At 36.5% G+C, this 23,767-nt stretch overlaps 1 protein-coding gene across 1 annotated transcript in view; it reads left to right on the forward strand.

Annotated features, from left to right (window-relative positions):
• Positions 1-23,767, forward strand: part of LOC123878036 (homeobox protein OTX1) — a 75,152-nt gene that overhangs the window by 13,222 nt on the left and 38,163 nt on the right. Inside the window, exon 2 of the mRNA XM_045925057.1 lies at positions 15,406-15,797. Coding sequence (XP_045781013.1) covers positions 15,551-15,797 — 247 coding nt within the window. The 5' untranslated portion in view covers positions 15,406-15,550. The remainder of the gene's footprint in view (positions 1-15,405; positions 15,798-23,767) is intronic.

Here is a 23,767-nt window from a genome sequence, read left to right on the forward strand (position 1 = left end):
ATCTTTACTTGAAAAGGTCCAGTGTAAGAAATTAGCTCCAGTATCGACTAATTTGTGAGAATAGTCGATACTAGAGTTAGGGCAGGCCCATCGCTTCTACCTTAAACGTGCTAATGAAATTTCAAAACGGTTATTGGTCGCGGCCATGATGGCCAATAACAAGCATGCCATCATTTTGCATGATGTCTGGTTTATTTAGCTGTCAGGTTGGTAAAGGTGCGTGCCAGGGATCGAATCCTTTACCTCCGATTAGGAGGCGGACGTCTTAACCATTAGACTATCACAGCTTTTTGACGGGTTATATCTAACTATGGATTAAGCATTAATCGACTCTATAATGAAACTTCTTTGTAATTGTTTGAATTCACAAAAATACCATTAGGTACCCAAGTAACGGGCTGTTCTCCATTTTCGTCGTTAATAAGATCAAAACAAGTTCGTAACGCCTGGATCGAAAAATTTGAAACTGTACGGATATACTATAGTCTGAAAAAGACATGATTTGACAAGCTTTTCTCGATAGTAAAAAAAATCAGAACTTTGGTCTAAAAAACTAGACTTTTGAATTTTTCTCTTAAACGACAAAGCTCTTAAACTTTAAAGACAAAACTTTCATCATACCTACATGTACCTAACTCAATCAAATTAACAAACAGATCCGATCATTTTACGGTAGACGCCATAATATTTCAAACTCTTGGATGAATCAATTCATCCAAGTTCAAATTACATTCTTGATTAGGTATTTGATTTCTGCTTTCCTCGCTTATTCTATTCAACTCGCATACAGAGCGAGTACAAAACAATTTAGACCTATTCCAACTCTATCTAACCCCAAATACCTAATTATAGCAACCTGATTTATAGGTAGGTAAGTACCTACGTCCCGTCCCACACACATTGCAATTTAGAATAGTAAAACCTACTAAATAGTATTCCTCTATGGTCTATGGTAACACAATCGTGCATTCTATTTGTTTAGCTCACGTTCGATATTCAAGCGAAACTTGCACGATAAATGACCCAATGCGCGTTCCAAATTCGAAAAAGTCACGTAGAGGAAACGTTTAATTGGATTTCAGAACGCAATGTCATTTTGCTTTTTTCTATTTGTGCTTTGTTCGTTTGCAGAAAAAAAATTATGCTGGTTTAGTAAAAAGCTTGGTAGCAGTGAAATGCTTTTACAAATAGGTAAGTACCTAATACACCTACAAATACCTACCTATAGAAGTCTCTACAAATTATACTTTTACCTACTTAATTAAATTTAAGTTAATGAAAATACCTAGTAGGTACCTAGGTACCTAAGTAAGTACTTACCCACCTAATCTCATGACCTGAATGTTGAAATAAAAAATATTTATTAGACCTATCAAAACTATTCAAAAATCTATTTTTGATTTCTGACTGAGCTTGGTTAAGGAAAGCTTTCTAGAACAAAATGAAGATCAATACCTACCTAAGTAGGTACCTACTTATTTTTGACTAAATTCTGTTAGGTATAGGTAGGTAGGTACCTACGCAATCTCCAAACTAAATCGACAAATCTAAAAACGTATAGTGCTATCGTTTTCCGCAGAGAGCATTATGAAAGGGTTAGCAATACATTTAGACCTGTCATTTTAGTTTAGAGATTGTGTACAACAAGAATTAACAATAATACAATTATTGTATACATGTAGAATTACATTTTACGCACGTAAGTAAAGAACTGTTGCATAATGTTCCTATCTTGATACCAGATTACAGTGAGCATAGCAATTGTAGTTAAAATCATACCACCTACCTAAGTTTTTAGTAAAAACACGCTATATCGCCTGACTCCGTGATATCGGTTGTAAAACCATAACTGTATACCGTTATAAAATATACCTATTATTGTACTATACGTTACCGTGTTCTTACAATTTAATATCCCACAAAGATATGAACGGGCCTTAACGTTTGTTTACTAGGCGGGGATTTAGGCCACGCCCCATATCCCCCGATCTTTCATCTCTCTCACGCGTATAGCTCCGTCCCGCTCGGTTATCGATTTTCTCAGTTGTTTACTCTGTTGAATTGCGTTGCCGGTCTGTTGGTAGCAGCTACTAATAAATGCGTGTTGACTCAAAACGGTCGGCTTATAATGTGAACGACTGTAGGTATTTTATAGTGGGAAGAGTATTTTATAGTCGCGACTCGTAATATTCGAAATGGTTTACCTCCTCGTTACAAATCCGTACAAACATCGGCTTTTATTTAAATGTAGCTACCTACTTGTTAAAAACCTTGCTTAACCTCAAGTGATATATAAACATGACAAATAAAATATTGGATTCCAGGAATTCATAAGTACCTAGGTAGTAAATAGGTAGGTAGGTACCTACTAGATTTCTGTTAAAATATTTACCTAGTTTCAAACATAGTTTCAAACTTACGCGGACTCAAGAATTTACATAGACAAATCTTTCAAACCCATGTAACCTAGCAAACCACAAACAACACCGAGTCCACAATCTACAAAACTACCCAACATTGAGTTTGATTGGTTCACATTTAAAATTAATCAATGAATGAAAACTAAGTATGTGAGAACTAAACTACTTTTGTATGGAGCGAGTGACGAAGAGGGTGAAACCGGCTAAGTGCGAATCAGACTCGCGCACTGAGGGTTCCGTAGATACCTACTTGTAATTCCGTTGGTACTCGCACTTGGCCGGTTTTTTGTTAATCATTAAAAAAAACCGACGAAGAGACCGCCGTTAATGGGCATAGTGCCCAATCTTTTCCATTGGCAAAATTAAACCATATCAATTTGCTACATTAATTTCTGTTAACAATGGCGGACACGTGGCCAATTGTACAGTCCCCTAACATAGCAATCTGTGATTGAATTGATATGAATATTGAAAATATCATATGAATTACTTTGTTTTCTATAGGAAACCATATTATTGTGATTTTGATATTAGAATAAAGATTAGTTTTAAGTAGGAATTAGTTGGTTTTGAATTAATAAAATTTTGCGCTTAGTTTTTGACTAAGTATAAATAGGTAGATATACTAAAACTAACTGATACCCGTGACTTCGTCCAGAAGAAAGGAACTCGGGATAAAAACCGATTTTTATTATTTTTGGGTGGTCAAAGTTTAACGTTAACCATAACCTAACTTTAACGGTTTGATATTATGCAACTGGTCCTTAAATAAACAAAATACACATCCAGATAAAATGCTTGAACATACATCTCTACATTCCTATTTCCTTTCAATATTATGTTTATTCGGAAATAGAGATGTCAAATATTTTAGGAAAAAAATCATTGTGATCTGCCACGGACATTCTGACAATAGAATTTACGAATTCATTCAAGAATTTCATTATACCTACCTAATCCCTTTTTCACCTATTTGTCTATAAACGCAAATATTTAAATAGGATCCGTTACGATATGCTACCGTTTTGATTCCTGGTTTATTTATTAACCCCCGACCCAAAAAGAGGGGTTTTATAAGTTTGACGTGTGTATCTGTGTATCTGTCTGTGGCATCGTAGCTCCTAAACTAATGAACCAATTTTAATTTAGTTTTTTTTTGTGTGAAAGATGGCTTGATCGAGAGCGTTCTTAGCTATAATCCAAGAAAATCGGATCAGCCGTTTGAAAGTTATCAGCTCTTTTCTAGTTACTGTAACCTTCACTTGTCGGGGGTGTTATAAATTTTTAATTTACACTTGTATTCCTTGTTATATAAGTTTGGTTTCTTAGTGAATTATCTTTTTTACTTATGGTTCCAAAGGTAAGGTTTCCTAATCAATTCTTGATAGGTAGGAGTATCTTAAAATCATCTAACCGAAAATTAATATAGCTTCAAAAACAACCCGTGGCGATTCCCAAAAGAGCTAACCTATTACTCCGCTATTAGGTTACTAAAATAACTAAATCCACTAACTTGAGTTACGCGATTTACGCACTTATGTATATTACGTTAAGGGCTGAATAAGTACGTATGTACGTACTGGGAGTCCCAGAGGAGGTAATTTGAACCTCTGATTTCTTGCACAATGAATGTGCAAATAGGGATTTGGTATGTTTTACAAGCGCTTAGCGGTATTCAAATTAAAATATTCTTTTTACACGGCTGCCCGAAAAAAGTTCATCTAATGTTTTCAGGATTCAAGTGCGTATGATGATACGATCTGAGTTTCTTTATTCCACCATAACTTGAACCATGTTATTTTATGAGCTTGTTTTATTCAGATACAAATTAGCCTTTGACTGCAATCTCACCTGGTAGTAAGTGATGATGCAGTCTAAGATGGAAGCGGGTTAACTTGGAAGGAGTAGGTACCTATGGCTTTTTTCACTTTTCATTAAACCCATAAGTAGTACCTAAGTACCTACCTACCTACTCCTTTGGTTTCTACACGGCATCGTACCGGAACGCTAAATCACTTAGCAGCACGGCTTTGCCAGTAGGGTAGTATCTAGCCACAGCCGAAGCCTCCCAGAAGACCAGACCAGAAATGTAGGAATTATAAAATTACAAACCCCTGCCGCGAATCGAACCCGGAACCTCCCACTAAGACCACAGCACTTAAGTACCACTGCGCCAAGGAGGTCGTCAAAAAATAAGACAACATAAAAAATTACTTGCACCCATCGCCCCATTGGTAGGTACCTACCGGAGACCTGGTTCTTCATTCACCCTTAGGGCGCTGGGTTTTTATTCTAAGTTAAGGCGTTTGTGCACTCATTTGTATTCGATTTGTTTTCGTAAAAATACGATTCAAACTTGCAGTCTACAAAACGTATCTACGCTTGCGCATTATATTATACACCTAGGTATATACAAACCAAATAAGTGCACAAGCGAACGCCGTATGACGGCCACTTCAAATACATTTTTACGAAAACGAATACGAATCAAATACGAATGAGTCCACAAACGGTCTTTCCCGTTGTAAGTTCGTAACTTAGAGCACAGCTACCCTCCCGGGAGGATAACTAATGGGCTGTTAGCGAGCCCTCCGCCCTCCGCGGTCAGAGAGCGTGCGACTATAGATAATAGAATTTTTCGCTAATCATTCGCTTCTGTTGCTAATCATTTACGAGTATGGGTAAGTATTTCTTTTTTTTTTGTACCATAAAGTTGTAACAATAAGAGAAAAAGAAAGAAAAAGTGGACAGGGAAGCACTTACCTATTTCTACAGGGTGTTTGGTAATTAGTTTATAATGACGACACGTACCCATGCTACTTTGATCTGATAAATACAATGCTGAAGTATAATGACGAATTAGAATTATAAAAATTTCCATACAAAATTTAAAAAATTATAAGAGATATCTACCAGTGACTCTTGGCAGTGCGAGAGGTTGTAAAGGGAGTAGAATAGGTACAACAAAGGTAGAATTCTTAGTTTTTGGGGTCCTATCTCCAGAGAATAAAGAAACCCTTGTAGGATTACTTCGTTGTCCATCTGTCAAGACTCATCAAGGAAATCCAATATATAGGGTACATCCCGTTGATCTAGAATCAGGCAGGTAGCAATGCCTCGTAATAGGTACAAGTAAAGGGAAAATCCGAAACCCGTGGATTTGTGGTTGTATCACAAAAAAAAAATTTAATGAGTTGGGCATTTCTTGTACGATAGTACGGAACCCTTCGTGTGTGAGTCCGATTCTCACTTAACAGGGCTCTCTCCGTCACTTACTCCATACAACCGTAGCCCCAATTTCATTTGAATATTAAGCAACCAAAGTCCATGAAATTTTGCAGACATATTCTAGAAACGAATATCTGTGCCTGTGGTGTTTTAGCTTTTTCTAAAAATATGTAGTTTTAAAATAACAGGAGCTCAAAGATTTGTATGTGAATTTTTAAGACCGCGTAACTTTGAAACCGAATATTTTAACGGCAATCTGGAAAACCACAGGCATAGATATTAGTTCCCGGAACGTTTCTACAAAATTCCGTTGAGTATGATTGGTTAGTATTCCAATGAGCGACGAACTACGTTAGTATGGAGCGAGTGCTTTTGCTTATTAATAAGAGTAAGTAGGTATCTACCTCCCTATCTGGTTAATCTCAAACAGTGGAGTCTTAATTGATAACCATATCTGTTGCGACTTTAATTTTTTTTTGATAAGTAGGTTTTTTATTAACCCCCGACCCAAAAAGAGGGGTGTTATAAGTTTGACGTGTGTATCTGTGTATCTGTGTATCTGTCTGTGGCATCGTAGCGCCTAAACGAATGAACCGATTTTAATTTAGTTTTTTTTGTTTGAAAGGTGGCTTGATCGAGAGTGTTCTTAGCTATAATCTAAAAAAATTGGTTCAGCCGTTTAAGAGTTATCAGCTCTTTTCTAGTTTTCTTGTAGAAAAGAAGGTTAGATAACCGTTAGATTCTTAATATTATGTCAATAGACAAATGTCAAGCTGTCAAGATGGACGTAGCCTAAATACATAATTATTTATTTGAAAATGAAGTTTTGGAAAACTCAGATACTTTGGATCGTCGGGGGTGTTATAAATTTTTAATTTACACTTGTTAAATATCTATAGGTATTACCAAAAAAAATTGACTGCATTTTCCAAAACCTTAGGATTCAAGCATAGCTCTCTCCATCATTCACCCGCTGAGTAATCTAGGAACGTGATACTTTTTGTGCGCCTCGTTTTGTGTTATTATACAAAATTAACACGTCTCCCCAACCGGGTGTCAATAGCCCCAAAATGCCGCCGGAATCTATTTGTCAAAGCAATGAACAGCTATAAATAATATCGTGCTAACATAGGGCATATTGTGTCAAGAAAAACAAACATTCGCGCCCTCCGTGTGCAAATTGTTGTTTGCGCAGTTGGCAACACTGCAGCACTGCTGTCAACGTCACTGTGACAAATAGAATGTCCGGGAGAGTTAAAGAAAAAATCGTCCAAGTGTGAGTCAGACTCGCCCACCGAGGGTTCCGTACTCGGTTTATTTTTCCGACATTTAGCACGGTAAATCAAAAACTATCACACTAATATTATAAAAGCGAAAGTTTGTGTGTGTGTGTGTGTGTGTGTGTGTGTGTGTGTGTGTGTGTGTGTGTGTGTGTGTGTGTGTGTGTGTGTGTATGTTTGTTACTCCTTCACGCAAAAACCACTAGACGGATTTGGCTGAAATTCGGAATGGAGATAGATAGTATCATGGATTAGCACATTGGCACATAGGCTACTTTTTATCCCGGAAAATCAAAGAGTTCCCACGGGATTTCAAAAAACCTAAATCCACGCGGACGAAGTCGCGGGCGTCAGCTAGTTATGTATAAAAATAAATAAAAATCTGTTTTAGAATACACTGGTAAAGCCCTTTCATAATATGATACCCCACTTGGTATAGTTATCTTACTTTGAAAATTGAAACACATTTTAATATTTTTTCTGTGATGTAACGACAAATTTACGGTTTTCGGATTTATTCCTTTACTAGATTATCTTCTAGAGGATGCCCGCGACTTCGTCCGCGTGGATTTAGGTTTTTTAAGATCCCGTGGGAACTGTTTGATTTTCCGGGATAAACAGTTGCCTAGGTATGCCAATTACAGGGACGCAAGCTACCTCGGTACCAAATTTCATACAAATCGGTTAAGCGGCTGGGTTTTTGGGAATCCCGTGGGAACTCTTTGATTTTCCGCGATAAAAAATAGCCTATGTCCGTCCGATATAAGCTAACCCTGTAACAAATTTCGTCAGAATCGGTTAAACCGTTGGGCCGTGAAAAGGTAGCAGACAGACAGACAGACACACTTTCTCATTTATAATATTAGTATGGATTGTTTGATTAGCATTTTATATCAATGAAGAAATTGTGAAAAAGGTCACACATCCAACTGCCATTTAGGAAATGTAATGCCACGTAATAGGTACCTATGTCAATTATATGTATTTATTTAGGTACAGAGTTTTTAATTTAATTTAAATCAATTAGGTACATAATGTTATTAAAATTGCAAAACTTTCAGTAACTTATATTATGATCTTGTTAGTAAGTTACTGAACTTTACAATTGAATTTATTACTTGAGTTTTATTTCGCGTAAGGTCATAAGAAAGAAAGAAAGAAAGAAAGAAAGAAAATGTATTTATTTGTTGTAAAAAGGTGGTTATACTTTTTCATGCATTAGCGAAAGACAACCTCAGGGATGCCTCTTGTTTATGTTACTACTTATGAAATTATTTGTATTTTTTTTGTACCAGGAAGTTGTAATAATAAAGAGAAAAAGTGGACATTGAATATGGAGATTTTTCATTGAATATGAAGACATTGAACATTTAAATTTGAAATCACCTCCATCCGTTGCTCCGTTGCAGCGTGATTGAAGGACAAAATAACAAACAATCACACTTCCGCATTTAGTTGGGAGCTAAAAGCTAGCAGACAGACAGACAGTCACAATTACGCATTTATAATATTAGTATGGATATGGGTAGTGATGTTTGTTCCAAATTCAAATCCAGATATGTCCATATGGGTAACATAATTGCCATCAAATTATACACAACCCCCATAGACGTGACAAAAACGTAATTCCGGGCGTGATAATAGTCCGCGGGTCCTGTATTGTGACTTTCATCAAAATCGGTTAAACTGTTGGGCCGTGAAAAGCTAGCAGACAGACAGACACACTGTCGCATTTATCATATTAGTATATGGAATATGGATATGAGTAGTGATGTTCGTTACAAATTCACGTCCACATGTCCATATGGGTAACATAATTGCCATCAAATTATACACAACCCCCATAGACGTGACAAAAACGTAATTCCAGGCGTGATAATAGTCCGCGGGTCCTGTATTGTGACAAATTTCTCGCTTCGGAACACTCTATTAACTGCACAATGGCTGTTTCTGTGGGTTTTTTTTCCAAAATTTCCAAGTAACCATTTGTCGGGACCACAAAGTTCTGCCGGCGCTTTTTTTTTGGTTCGTTGGTTTGTCTATGTTCGCGTACATTTGCGAAACACGCACCTACCTAGTAGTTACCTATACCTATAGAATAGTAGAGGATGCTCGCGGCTTCGCCCGCGTGGATGTCGGTTTTTTCCAGTCCCGTAGAAACTCTTTGATTTTTCGGGATAAAGTAGCCTATGTCCTTCCCCGGGACGTATCCCAAGTCTGTACTAAATTTCATTAAAATCGGTTCAGCGGTTGGGCCGTGAAAACGTAGCAGACAGACAGACAGACACACTTTCGCATTTATAATATTAGTATGGATTACCAATAGCTTATGCCCGCGACTTCATCTGCGTAAAGTACGCCAATAATTTCAACCCCCTATTTTACCCCCTTAGTGATTGAATTTTCAAAAATCCTTTTTTGGTAGATGCTTGCGTCCTGGTACGTATTTGCATGTAGAATTCCAGCCCGAACGTGTTGATTCCGGAAACGTGTGTGTGTTTGTGTGTGTGTGTGTGTGTGTTTGATTCCAGACACGCACCTCTGACATTTCGGAAATATGTGCGTTGTAGACAAAATATAATTTCACTTGCTGTAACAGCGAAGGAAAATATTGTGAGGAAACATGTACTTAGATATTATGCGTGAGTTCGCCATAATGTTCTTCTAGGTGTGTCTAGGTAGACTGTTTTTTAAATAAAAATAGTCATAGTCAGCAGGAGGGTCCTATGATGTTAAGTGATTACCGCCGCCCATGAATATTTACAGTAGGTACCTACCAGAGGAACTTTCAGGAATTTGTTGGTCCGCCCCTTGAATTACTCTAATGTTGTAACTTGGTATATGCATAGACTATGGAATAAACCGTTCTTTCTCATTTTGAGAGGAGATCTGTGCTCAGTAATGGGCCGACGACGAGGAGTTGGGTTTTGCAATGAATACATTTTTTATCTGTAAAATCCAATGACGCGTGTTCACTTGAAGACCGCACCGCCCAAATTCAAACTAACTTACTAAGAGGGCTCTCTCCGTCACTCGTTTCATACCATTTCATACATTCGTAGTTCCAATTTCATTTGAATACTAAGCAACCAAAGTCCATGAAATTTTGCAGACATGTTCTAGAAACTAATATCTATGTCTGTGGTTTTCCAGATTTCTGTTAAAATATTCGGTTTCAAAGTTACGCGGTCTTAAAATTTTCATACAAATCTTTGAGCCCCTGTAATTTTAAAACTACATATTTTTAGAAAAATCTAAAACACCACAGACACAGATATTAGTTTCTAGAATATGTCTGCAAAATTTCATGGACTTTGGTTTGCTTAATATTCAAATGAAATTGGAACTACGATTGTATGAAATGGTATGAAACGAGTGACGGAGAGAGCCCTGTTAACAGTCCTTCGTCCTTATACAATTGGACACTTTTAAAGGAATGCAAACACTCGCTCAAGCAGAAGTCTATGCAAAAAGAAACGAATTCTATGAAAGTGTTTGACTTTGGCCGATGAGCAGTGTTAGCCTAGTGGATAAGACGTCCGACTTGTATCCGGGAGGTCCTGGGTTCGATCCCGGGTATGCACCTCTTAACTTTTTGGGATTAAGTATGTGCATTTTGGGCAAATATGAGCCGCTTTAACGGCAAACATCGTGAGGAAACCTATATGTGGGAGAGTTCTCCACAATGTTTTCAAAGGTAGGTATGTTAAGTCTGTCACACCCTTCTCACTCTGAGAGGAAACCCGTGCTCTGTATTGAGCTAGCGATGGGTTGATCATGATCAACTAAAAAAAAATAGCCGAGTACGGAACCCTCGGTGCGCGACTCTGACTTGCACACCGAGGGTTCCGTACTCGGGTATTTTTTCCGACATTTTCTTTTCTACCAATTACAATCCGGGTATCTTTAAAACAAGAGTGAATAGGCACCTTCTAGGTAAACGCGTCCCATCTTAGACCACATCATCACTTTCCATCAGGTGTGATTGTGGTCAAGCGCTTACCTATAGTGAATAAAAAAAAAAAAAAAAATTTGCACGATAAATCAAAAACTATTATCACACTAATATTATAAAGACGAAAGTTTGTATGTGTGTGTGTGTGTGTGTGTGTGTGTGTGTGTGTGTGTGTGTGTGTGTGTGTGTGTGTGTGTGTGTGTGTGTGTGTGTGTGTGTGTGTATGTTTGTTACTCCTTCACGCAAAAACTACTGGACGGATTTGGCTGAAATTCAGAATGGAGATAGATAATATCCTGGATTAGCACATAGGCTACTTTTTATCCCGGAAAACCAAAGAGTTCCCACGGGATTTCGAAAAACCTAAATCCACGCGGACGAAGTCGCGGGCGTCAGCTAGTGCTTTAATAAAATAAAAATCTCTCTCATTCTGAGAGGAGATCTGTGCTCAGTAATGGCCCGACGACGAGGAGTTGGGTTTTGCAATTAATTTATGTTTATCTGTAAAACCCAATAACGCGTGTACACTTCAAGACCGCACCGCCCAACCTCCCAACTGAGATCTTAACAGCAAACCCCTTATACAATTGAACACCTTTCGAGGACCGTTAATACTTGTTCAAGCAGAAGTCCTTGCAAAAAACTGCTGTAGGCGGAGGTTGCAAAAGGAAAAACTAACTAAATTTTTAACCCTGTTTAAGTTAGTTAGTATCCCTACTAATATTATAATGTGAGATATGTGAGGTAACCATTTTCTTTCTTTCTAACCACAAATTCACGGTTTTCGGTTACTCGTGCTATAAGACCTACCTACCTACCATTTTTTCATGATTCTAGGTCAAAGGGAAGTACCCTTTTAGGTTTTAATGCCCTTGTCTTGACAGACGGACAGGCAACGAAGTACGAAGACATAAGACGAAGAAGATAAGGGTTCCTTTTTCTTTTGAAGTACGGGACCTTAAAAACGAGTAAAATGATATAAACTGTTCACGGCCGAGAAATGAGAACGCTATCCACATTCAAAGTCAAAGTCATTTACTCAAATTGGGTACTATAGTACACTTTCTGATTGTCAAACAATTATGTAATGGCGAAAATTACGTCCGGCTCCTAATCGGAAGTCGGGGGTTCGATCCCGGGCACGCACCTCTAACTTTTCAGTTATGTGCGTATTTAAGCAATTTAATCACTTAAGGAAAACATCGTGAGTAAACCTGCATGCCTGAGAATTCTCCATGTACTTACTCAAAGGTGTGTGAAGTCTACCAATCCGCATTGGGCCAGCGTGGCAGACAATGGCCTAAACCCTTCTCATTTTGAGTAGAGACCCGTTCTCAGTAGTGGGCTGGCAATTGGTTGATCATGAACTTACGAGTAAAACTGAAGCTACGACCAGTCGCGACAACCCTAGGTGCGGTTTCAGGTACAGATTAAAAACGAAACAGGGTTCTTTATAAAGGACGGATCTTATCTATGGTTTTAGGATAATCTTTTGTTGACAAGAAGGTGGAAAGTAAATGCGGTTTCTGCGAAATGAGATCTTTGCCTTTTGCAGAAAGTGACAATATTTGACAAAAAATATATTTTTTTCTTGCTAATTATTATCGGCACCTTGCTAATAATTATATTTTAAACCACAATTGAAAGTGGTTTTTGGGAATTTTGACTTTTTATTTATGTGAGTCATCAGTTTCTCGAATTTTTTTTCTGTTCCGGAAAGGGTTTACAAAATATCACATTGATCAAAGCATAATCAATTATTTTATTAGGGTTCCTTATCTGAAGGGTACCTCACTCAGGACAATAAAAATAAAATAATTCCTTAACTGACGAAACAAAACTTGAACCCGGGACTTTTAATAACAATCACAAATAGAAAATGCATCTCGATCAACGTGTAACTCAGTAAAATCAACAAACATATTTTATGAATTGTCTACTAAAGATTTTTGTGAATACCTACTTCATACAATATTCCTTCATATTGCGAACAATTTCGGAACGCAAGATTGTTTTTTTTTCTCAAATTTCGTTTCAAATGTCATCACATTGATACCCAACTCACTTTCAACGCACAAAACCATCACTAGCACGATCATAGCCCCCTCAATTTGCCAAAAGGAAGCTCAGGTAACAACCCTAACGAAAAAAATAAAAATAAAACGTGACAAAATGTCTGTAAACATGTACCTCTGCCTTAACAATTAAAAAAAAAACGAAAAAAAAAACTTTACAATTCGCAATCGGAATCTGTGCGTTTTCGGGTCGTGACGAATTCAAGATTCGAATTTGGAAGGCGTTCCATTTGACTTTTGTGATCCCAGTGTTGCAATAGCGCGGAAAATTACCCATTGTTAAGGGTAATTGTAAATATAATAATTGTAAAAATACTTGTTTGCAAGAAAAAAGTTAGATTGACGGTTGTTATAATTAGAACGGACATGAGTTCAATTGAGTTGTTAAAATAGTGAATTAACCGTGAGTAATATATTACTTCAAGCACGAATAAAAAAGTAAAGAGATATTGATAGGTTATTATTTTTATATTGAAACGCAATTTGCGTTTTGTTAGTCATAAAAAGTTTTCAAGCATAATTATTTTAATTTCATTGTATCAATTCTCAATAGCTCAACCGGTAAAGGAGTGGACTGAAAACCGAAAGGTCGACGGTTCAAACCCCGCCCGTTGCACTATTGTCGTACCTACTCCTAGCACAAGCCTGACGCTTAGTTGGAGAGGAAAGGGGAATATTAGTCATTTAACATGGCTAATATTCTTAAAAAAAAAAATTAACTAGTTTCAGTCTGAATCGTATTACCTGAGAGTAAATAATATAAATACTTAACCTACTATATTATATACTTAGCATATATTCCTCATTCCTCATTGCTGAGGGTTGTGACCCATACTCAGTAATCTCATAATGGTGGAGGCTTTCTTAGGATAACAATGCTTTTGTCACCCAAATCCTTCTACATACAGCAAGAATAAAGAGTACCCACCCATGATAACGGGCTGAGCTGCCATTTTCTGAAGCACGCTTGTAGGTGTCAAAAGTTGCGTAGATCCCGCGCCAATTATAGCTATGTACCTAGTCTGTGTCGCTACGTGAATGTGACACACACAAGCGTACGAATTTGGCTTCACTTTAACATAATATAATAATTGTATGGGCTTCGCCTATCTGAAGTTTTATAATACCTTTGGGTTTAATCCATACTTTTCCATACTAATATTATAAATACGAAAGTGTCTCCGTCTGTCTGTCTGTCTATCTATCTGTCTGTGTGCTACGTTTTCAGGGCTCAACCGCGGAACCGATTTTTATGAAATTTGGTTCCGTCCCTGGGATGTAAGCTAACTCTAGCTTATATCCCAGGGACGGACATAGGGTACTTTTTATCGCGGAAAAGCAAGGAGTACCCACGGGATTTATAAAAACCTAAATCCACACGGACGGAGTCGCGGGCATCATCTTAGTTTATAATAAATAGATATTAGTCATAATAACCGGTACCGACGGACGGGTGAACGAGACATGCTCTCCGAGGCACCGAGATATCAAAAAATTCAAGTTCGCACCTCCAGAGTCGGTTACGCATCCAATTACCGACTTTTTAGAAAGGGTCATGCCCCGCAGCAATGACAATTAGGGAGATAGAAATTTAGCAATGTATGACGTCACAAATGCTGTAGGATGTAAGAGCAAGTTTGTCAGTGTTTTATGTCTGCAATTTTGATTGACGTGTTGTTGGAAATTTTGACCGGTAAAATCAATGAGCGAACCATCGAACTTAAAAAATATGGCAAACACGTTTGATTAAATACACGTTGTATATAAAACCAGCTTAATATATTTTAATTAGTGGGTGTCTGGTTATTTTAATTTGTTTGACCTGATGAATGTTGAAAACAACATACCTACAATATTAGGTAAAACTAGTTAGTATGCAATATAATACGTATGTAGGTGTATTTTATCTCACAAAACGTTTTGTTTGATTAAAAAAATAGTAGTTCAAAGTATTTCCTGTCATTAGGATTACAATTTTATTTATTTTTACAATCTTATTAATTAATGATATTTTCAAAGTCAAAATTAGCTATTTATCAAAATGTGGTATCAATATCATTTAACGTTAGTCACTTCATATATAATTATCATTTGTTAATTTAACAAATTATTGCGTACACACAACACAATTGCGTACATGTATCATCTTGTATTTTTTTTTAATTGTAGTCAGTTTTGTGGACTGAATAAAAAAAAATTGACTAGAAAATGTTATGTAAGTCAATACAGTGGTTATTCAATTATGTACTTACTTATAATGTATCAGAAATATTTAAGTAAATAAAAAAAACTAGATCGAATTCGCAAAGCCTTCTTTATTTTATTTATCAGAATACACGTATTTAATTTTTTATTCTTTCTTAGGTACATAAAAACATTTGTTCAAAATGTAATTATTCCACTTGAACAAACAAAAAAATTAATTTTAATCTTTTCCTTTGTTCCAGCTCAACCCACGAACAATGCCAACCGACCACAGACAAACAATAGGGCGCGATTATTAAAAAAAAAATAGGAAAAGAAACCACAAACATGTCAACACACACACGAAAGAGGTCGACCCGGTGACTAGCTTTCGTAACCCAATAAGAGATGGCGCTGTTAACAAACTCGTCGGCGAGCGGACCCACTGCATCGCCGGCGGCACCCCAGGCCCATCACTCGACCACGCCGCTACATCACTACTTTCACTACCTGAAGCAGCCGTCACCGTTAGCCCAGAACCCCTACGCCCACCATTCGAGCGCCCATCACATGGGCATGGGTCCTGGGCCGCTTGGTGGGCTAGGACCTTTTGGGTTGACGCACCACGGGCTAGAGGCTGTTGGATTTCCTCAAGGTATGTTTACACGATTAATTCATAAGTATATCTTCATTTCGTAAGCCGTTACTGACGTTATTAACCCACGACCAAAAAAGAGGGGTGTTATAAGTTTTACGTGTGTATCTGTGTGTTTGTGCATCCGTCTGTGGCATCGGAGCACCTAAACGAATGAACCGATTTTAATTCAGTTTTTTTTATTTGAAAGGTGGCTTTATCGAGAGTGTTCTTAGCTTTAATCCAAGAAAATCGGTTCAGTCGTTTGAAAGTTATTTACTTTTTAGAGAGTTTTGTGTCGTGGGTTTTTAAATTTTGAATTTATGTTATTTATTTTGTATGCTCAGTAACGATAACTTTTAAAACCTGATAAGGTAGAGTTAGACCTACTTCATGCTGTTAAATTCGCCATCTTTGAAATAAACACTTTTATGTTTTCACTTTTTGTTCACTATTTTTAAATGCAAAAAATTACATATCTATACATATTATCTACATTTTATGGTTAGTCATAACTCATATTGTAAATATTAATTAAAAACATTCTGTCTATTTTATTATAATGGGTAATATCAAAGTATATGGCTGGCAACACAGCCATCTACTAAAGGAAACGGAAGGGAGGAAAATGACGAAATCAAATTTATATCACGTTCGCCATATTTCAGAGCTTCGTTCAGAAATTCGCTCTGGAACGTAGAGACACTAATTTATTTCAAAGTTCTTATATCTACTTGGACTGCGTACTTAATGGAATTTTAATGGGGAATAGGGAGATCTTTTATTAAGGGTAAAAGAATATTTTTCTAAACATTCGTATTAATTTCATACAGTTATACAGTACAGTTTCATACAGTATATTTCGTATTTCATACAGTTAATTTTTAGAGGAATGTGCAGCGCCCAGACAAGTCGCCAAGACTTCAGGGCGCTAAGAATACAATGTAAATAGTTGTAAGAATAATGTAAATACAATAAATAAATAAATAAAATAATTTGTCCCAAAAAATCCATAACCATACCTGCTAATCTATACCTACATACTTACCTATTAATATAAACTACTTACGAGCATTTTAAGGGTTGCGTACCTCAAAAGGAAAAACGGAACCCTTATAGAATAGAATAGAATAGAATAGAATAAAATTTATTCGTTGAAACCGACACATAAACATAGTATTACAAATAATGGCGCTTAAGTATACAAAACTAAAAATAAAAAATAAAAATAAAAAATATAAAACCTAAAATATAAAATTTAAAATATAAAACTTAAAAACTAACTTAACTTAAACAGTGTATTATGTATGTATTATGTGTCGTGCCAACGAAAGGTATAGGGTTATAGGGTCTGTCTGTCTGTCCGTCGTATCTGTCAAGAAACCTATAGGCCAGGGTATAGTCCCGTTGACCTAAAATCATGAAACTTGGCAGATAGGTAGGTCTTATAGCACAAGTACAGGAATAAATGTGAAAACCGCGAATTTGTGGTCACATCATTAAAAAAAAATTAAAATATGTTTCAATTTTCAAAGTAAGATAACTTTACCAAGTGGGGTATCATAATATGAAAGGGCTTTACCTGTACATTCTAAAACAGATTTTTATTTATTTTTATGCATAATAGTTTTTGATTTATCGTGCAAAATGTTGAAAAAAATCAGTGCGCGAGTCTGACTCGCACTTGGCCAGTTTTTTTTTATTCTGTGATAGGCAACAATCATGCCTGAGAAACAGGTCTAGGTTGGACTTCGTCTGTGATGGCGTTTGCTGGCGCGCGTGCTGTGCTTGTTTGGAGTGTTTTTTTTGTTAAGAGTGGCTGGTTTTTGTGTTAGTTGGTGTTTTTTGGTGGTGGAACTGACTGGGAAGCGCTCGAAAGGGGCGCCGCGCGTATGTCGGCAGGCGCCGGCGCAGACGGAGCCCATACTTGTATAAATTCAATAACTTGAAAATATCACAAACTTGACATTGGCTAATCAGAGTAAAGCCAGATTTAAAGAAAAAAAAAAAAGGTCTAGGTTGGATCGCGCTTGCCTAGAAGATACCTAGTCACTCTTGCTTTGAAGGTGTACAACTTATACTTGTATGTTATGGAGCTAATTTTGTTCTATCATAAGACATAAATGGTATTTTGCATTTACCTAGGTAAACTAACTTTTGGTAATAGGTGGTAATAAGTACTGACACGCTTACTTTGGTAAGATTACATCCTTTAAAGAGACAACCTTAAAAAAGACCTTCCTTTAAAGAGACCTTTTTTTTTCTTTTTTTTTTAAAGAGGACTGCATAACAATGCAGTCCTCTTTAGTCTTTGTGTGGAATACATGTTTTAGACCTTACTAGAAGTAGTGTTATAAATAATAATGTCGGTTGTAAGACGCCATAAATAAAATATCAGCAATCCAGTAACCTGACAAGGGAAACTCGACACAGCGGTGCATAATTTACGTGCCAAGAAGACATCCTTGGAAATAATCAAAACAGGCCCCTCTCCCCCCTCCATAAGCCGCTTATCCACCCCCGCGGGGTGCGCGAGCTACCTATCTCCCGTTTATGTGGGAGAACGCGCTTGTTAGTTGTTTTAATTAGACGAGTTTAAGTTTTGATTCTGTGTTTCTGAAATCTTGTTCTGTTATACTAAGCTATAACAGCTGTTATCACTACCCGTATTATCAATGCGAAAGTGTTAATTTGTTGGTTTGTCCTTTAATCACGCCGCAATAGAGCAACGAATCGATGGGATTTGCATGGTTATATTATAATAACTTGAGAGTGAATAGCGACTGAGGTTACTGGGAATATGTTCCATCTCTTGACGATTTCACACTATACCTACCTATCCTACTTATTTGATACTTCGGTGTTACAGTTCAAAACAGTTAAGTAACCAGCTGCCGGCGCACTACTGAGAATGAGCACATAAGCATAACGTCACACTTTTTTGAGAATATTATGGTCACTCTCAGGCATGCAGGTTTCCTCACGATGTTTTCCTTCACCGTTAAAGCAAGTGATATTAATTGTTTAAAACACACATAACTACGGAAAGTTAGAGGTGCGTGCCCGGGATCGGACCCCGGAAAGTTGAAGTTGATAAGTTACTACAATTATTTTATCAGGCATTTAGATACCCTACGTATATAATATTTGCAAAAAAACCGGCCAAGTGCGAGTCAGACTCACACATGAAGGGTTCCTTATACTAACATATTATAACCATCGATGTATATGGATTAGCCTTTCCCATACAATTCCGTCCGCAAAAATACGCTTGAATCTTACGTCATCGTCATTGACAAAGTCAAGAGACTTTTGCAATTTCTCTTGACTTTTTGAGCGCGTTTTTTATCTCCGAAGGGCCCATCCATATACATCGATGATTATAACACTTTTATGTGCAACATTGCAAGTTAATGACGCAACGCTATCTACATGTGATTTAGTAAACTAAGTAAGTAATTATTTTTTCATTACATTTTAATATTTCGTCACTGGCAATAGGTAAGCGAAACCGTGGCTTAGCGGTCAGAGCGTCGGGCGCGAATCCAGAAGACGCACGTTCAAATCTTGCCGAAACTGGAAATTTTTGATATGTATTTAAAAATTATTTAGAAGTTTCCTTGAAGTGTTGGTAAAAACATTGTCATTAACCACCAATTCACGGTTTTCAGGTTTTTTTCCTGTACTTTATGATATACTAGCTGATGCCCGCGACTTCGTTCGCGTGGATGTAGGTTTTTTAAAATTCCCGTGTGAACTCTTTGATTTTCCGGGATAAAAGTAGCCTATGTGCTAATCCAGGATATAATCTATTGCCATTCTAAATTTCAGCCCAATCCGTCCAGTAGTTTTTGCGTGAAGGAGTAACAAACATACACACACACACATACAAACTTTCGCCTTTATAATATTAAGACCTACCTACCTGCCTTTGATTCTAGGTCAACGGAAAATACGCTATGGGTAAGTTTTAATTCCCTTTTCTTGACAGACAGACAACGAATTGGTCCTATAAGGGTTCCTTTTTTCCTTTTGAGGTACGGAACCCTAAAAAATAGATTTCACTTAATAACAGATAAGTGGACGTATATTGCCACTGTAATCTTCAAAGGAAGCCGCCAAGTCTCGCGCCGTATCTAACCACAGTAATGCCTAACTTAATGCCTAGATCCATCATTGCATTAGTGCTTACTACTGCTTTTATTTATTTATTAACTTTTACTTATCAAATAGAGAGTTAACCTTTAAGTAAATTAAGCTTATGATGATTAATTAACAATATTTGTGGTTATTATGAATGCTTTATGTTTTATTTTTTTAACTTTATTCTTCTAAGACCTTTAATAGGTATAAATTTTAAAGCTTTTAGGGAAATTCAATGCCATTTTCACTATCACTTAGATTTTTAGAATAGGTACCTGTTAATACATTAACTACTTAACTAAAGCTCGCGACTTCGTCCGCGTTGATTCCCATGCAAAAAAAATCCGTTACTTCGTTGCGACACGTGATTGAAGGGAAAACCAACAAACCAATAAAACAACAAAAAAACCGGCGAAGTGCGAGTCAGACTCGCGCACCGAGGGTTCCGTACTCGGATATTTTTTTCGACATTTTGTACGATAATCAAAAATATGAAAATAATGCATGAAAATAAATAAAAATCTGTTTTAGAATGTACAGGTACCTAAAGCCCTTTCATATTATGATACGCCACTTGGTATAGTTTTCTTATTGAAACACATTTTAATTTTTTTTGGTGCTCTAACCACAAATTCACGATTTTCAGATCAATTCCTTTACTTGTGCTATAAGACCTACCTACCTGCCAAATTTCATTATTCTAGGTCAACGGGAAGTACCCTACAGGTTTTCTTGATAGACACAACAGACGGACAGACAGACAGACAACGAAGTGATCCTATAAGGGTTCCGTTTTTCCTTTTGAGGTACGGAACCCTAAAACACAACCACACTTTTGTATTTATAATATGGGTACCTAGTGATTATTATGTTTTATTAAAATAAGTTAGGCGTCACTCGTAAGTAGGTATAAGTACATTCTTATTATCTTTAACAAGCACAGCTTCACACCATTTTTGTGTTCAACAAAAAACATTTCTACTCGAAAAATTCTGACATTTGTAAAGTAATTAGATTTTAAATTAGCTTGTTTTATTTAATTAACGGCGCCTTTGCGTCACTCGCTTCATACAAACGTATTCTCGATGTTATTTTGTGAATACGTTCTACTTACTTTATCAGGTTTTAAAAGTCTGTAAAAGAAAGAAAGAAAATGCGTTCATTTGTTGTTTATTTTTGACAACAAATAAATGCATTTTGTTCAACTAGTTTTAAAGTTACACGAGTTTAAAAATTTCTTTGCAAATTCTTGAGACCTTGTACCTTTGAAATTGAACTATGTATTTCAACGAAAATCTGGAAACCCACAGACAGATATTACAATTAAGTAGTTTCTAAAAATATGTATAGGTATACATTTAATTGAGTTTGATTGGTTAGTAGGTATTCAAAATGAGAGCCAAAACGGTTCCGTCCACGTTCGTAACCAATTTCTCGTAACCAGCTACGAAATAAGATCAATACTTCGTCTTTGAACTGTAAAACTACGTTTGTCTGGAGCGCACTACGAATAAAACCCTCTTAAATAAAAACATTACTACTCGTAGATTCTGACATTTGTAAAGTACCTAATTAGGTTTAAAATTAGCTTCTTTTGTTAATTAACTCAGGTATGAGGTGATTATGAAGTTATGTTGAATCTAAGTTTCTACGCGACATTGTACCTCTACCTAACGGCACTAAATCACTTATAATAATAATAATAATAAATACACTTTATTTGCACAACCACAAGAAGGATTACATTAAAAAATACAAAACACAGACAGAGGGAAGATACAAAAGGCGGCCTTATCGCTAATTAGCGATCTCTACCAGGCAACCTTAAAGATTGGAAAGTATAAGGAAAATTAGACTGCAGGTGGTGTGTAATATACTAATAAACATACTTACATTCAAATAACTGATACATACTAATACATAAACCACTAATACATGTATTAAATATTATGTATAATACCAATATACTAATAAAATAGACTAATATATACTCTATAATCGTACTTAAGGATTAAGGAAAAACTAAAATATGATTGTCGTCTTAAATTTGTAAGATAATGATTCTTCACTGCAGTTTTAAAGGAGTCTAGTGACTTTGATTTGCGTATGGTCAATGGTAGGGCATTCCAAAGTTCAACAGCTCGCACAGTAAATGAGTTGCCATAGAACTTCGTTTTGTGACTCGGTCGGTTTGCACTCCAAGAAAACTAAACTTCTCCTTGAGGTAAGGGGGAGTTTTTAAGTGATATAGCACTTATCTCAAATGAACGCTCTCACTGGGCTTGGTTTCTTCCGACACCTTGAACAATTATCGTCATATTTCAACAAATTAATACAAACCAATATTAAACTATATGTATAAACCTTCCTCTTAAATCATATTGATGAAAACCGCATTAAAATCCGTCGCGTAGCTTAAAAGATCTAAGCGTACAGAGGGACAGCGACTTTTTTTTTAATACTATGTAGAGATTTTCATTGATTTGATTTGAAAGTGTGACAACCTACCATTCCTATAAAATGCGCTCCCAATTTTATCATAACCGGTCCAGATCAAAAACTTAGACTGAGGCTGAGATCTATAGAGCGCACTTAGACTTTGCTCAGACTTAAGACACCGCTAAAACGAGACAGCGTTATATCGCTGGTATAAATCTGTCTCGTTTTAACTGAAACTTAAGTCTAAGCAAAGTCAAAGTGCGCTCCATAGATTTCAACCTGAGATCTATAGAGCACACTTTGACTTTGCTCAGACTTAGGACACTGTTAAAACGAGATAGCGTTATATAGCTGGCATAAATCTATCTCGTTTTTAACCCCCGACCCAAAAAGAGGGGTGTTATAAGTTTGGCGTGTGTATCTGTGTATCTGTGTATCTGTCGGTGGCATCGTAGCTCCTAAACTAATGAACCGATTTTAATTTAGTTTTTTTTTTTGTTTGAAAGGTGGCTTGATCGAGAGTAGACTTGCAACGAATAGTATATTCGGCAGTATACCGAATACCGAATATTCGGCGAGGCCCCTGGCCGAATAGCCGAATATTAGGCCAAAGTATTCGGCTGGATTTTAGCGCCAAAAACTTGTACAGACGTGATTGTTTCGCGCTCCTTATTAAATTATGTACCTGTTTTATGTACCAATGACTACTTAATAAATGATTATACCAGTGTAAATTAAAAGTTTTCAACACCCCCGACCAGTGAAGGTTACAGTAACTAGAAAAGAGCTGACAATTTTCAAACGGCTGAACCGATTTTCTTGGACTATTCCGCGCCTACGATCCAAAGTATCTGAGTTTTACAAAACATCATTTTCAAATAAATAATTATGAATATCTAGGCAACGTCCATCTTGACAGCTTGACATTTGTCAATTGACACTTGAATATTTTGAACCTAAGGGTTATCTAACCTTCTTTTCTACAAGAAAACTAGAAAAGAGCTGATAACTTTTAAACGGCTGAACCATTTTTTTTTGGATTATAGCTAAGAACACTCTCGATCAAGCCACTTTTCAAACAAAAAAAAACTAAATTAAAATTGGTTCATTCGTTTAGGCGCTACGATGCCACAGACAGATACACAGATACACAGACACACAGATACACAGATACACACGTCAAACTTATAACACCCCTCTTTTTGGGTCGGGGGTTAAAAAGAAATGAGAACCTTACCTTTATAAATTTTGATTACCACAATAATTCAAATACATAGTATCCTCCATTTTTCCAATTCAGAAGATGATTATGTACCTGTGTTATGCACCAATGACTACTTAAATGATTATAACAGAAATGAAAATATGAATATATACGTAATCAATCGATTTTAATTTTTCTTTTTACC

This window comes from Maniola jurtina, chromosome 25 (genome assembly GCF_905333055.1).
Source record: "Maniola jurtina chromosome 25, ilManJurt1.1, whole genome shotgun sequence".
In the NCBI taxonomy this organism is placed as follows: Eukaryota; Metazoa; Arthropoda; class Insecta; order Lepidoptera; family Nymphalidae; genus Maniola; species Maniola jurtina.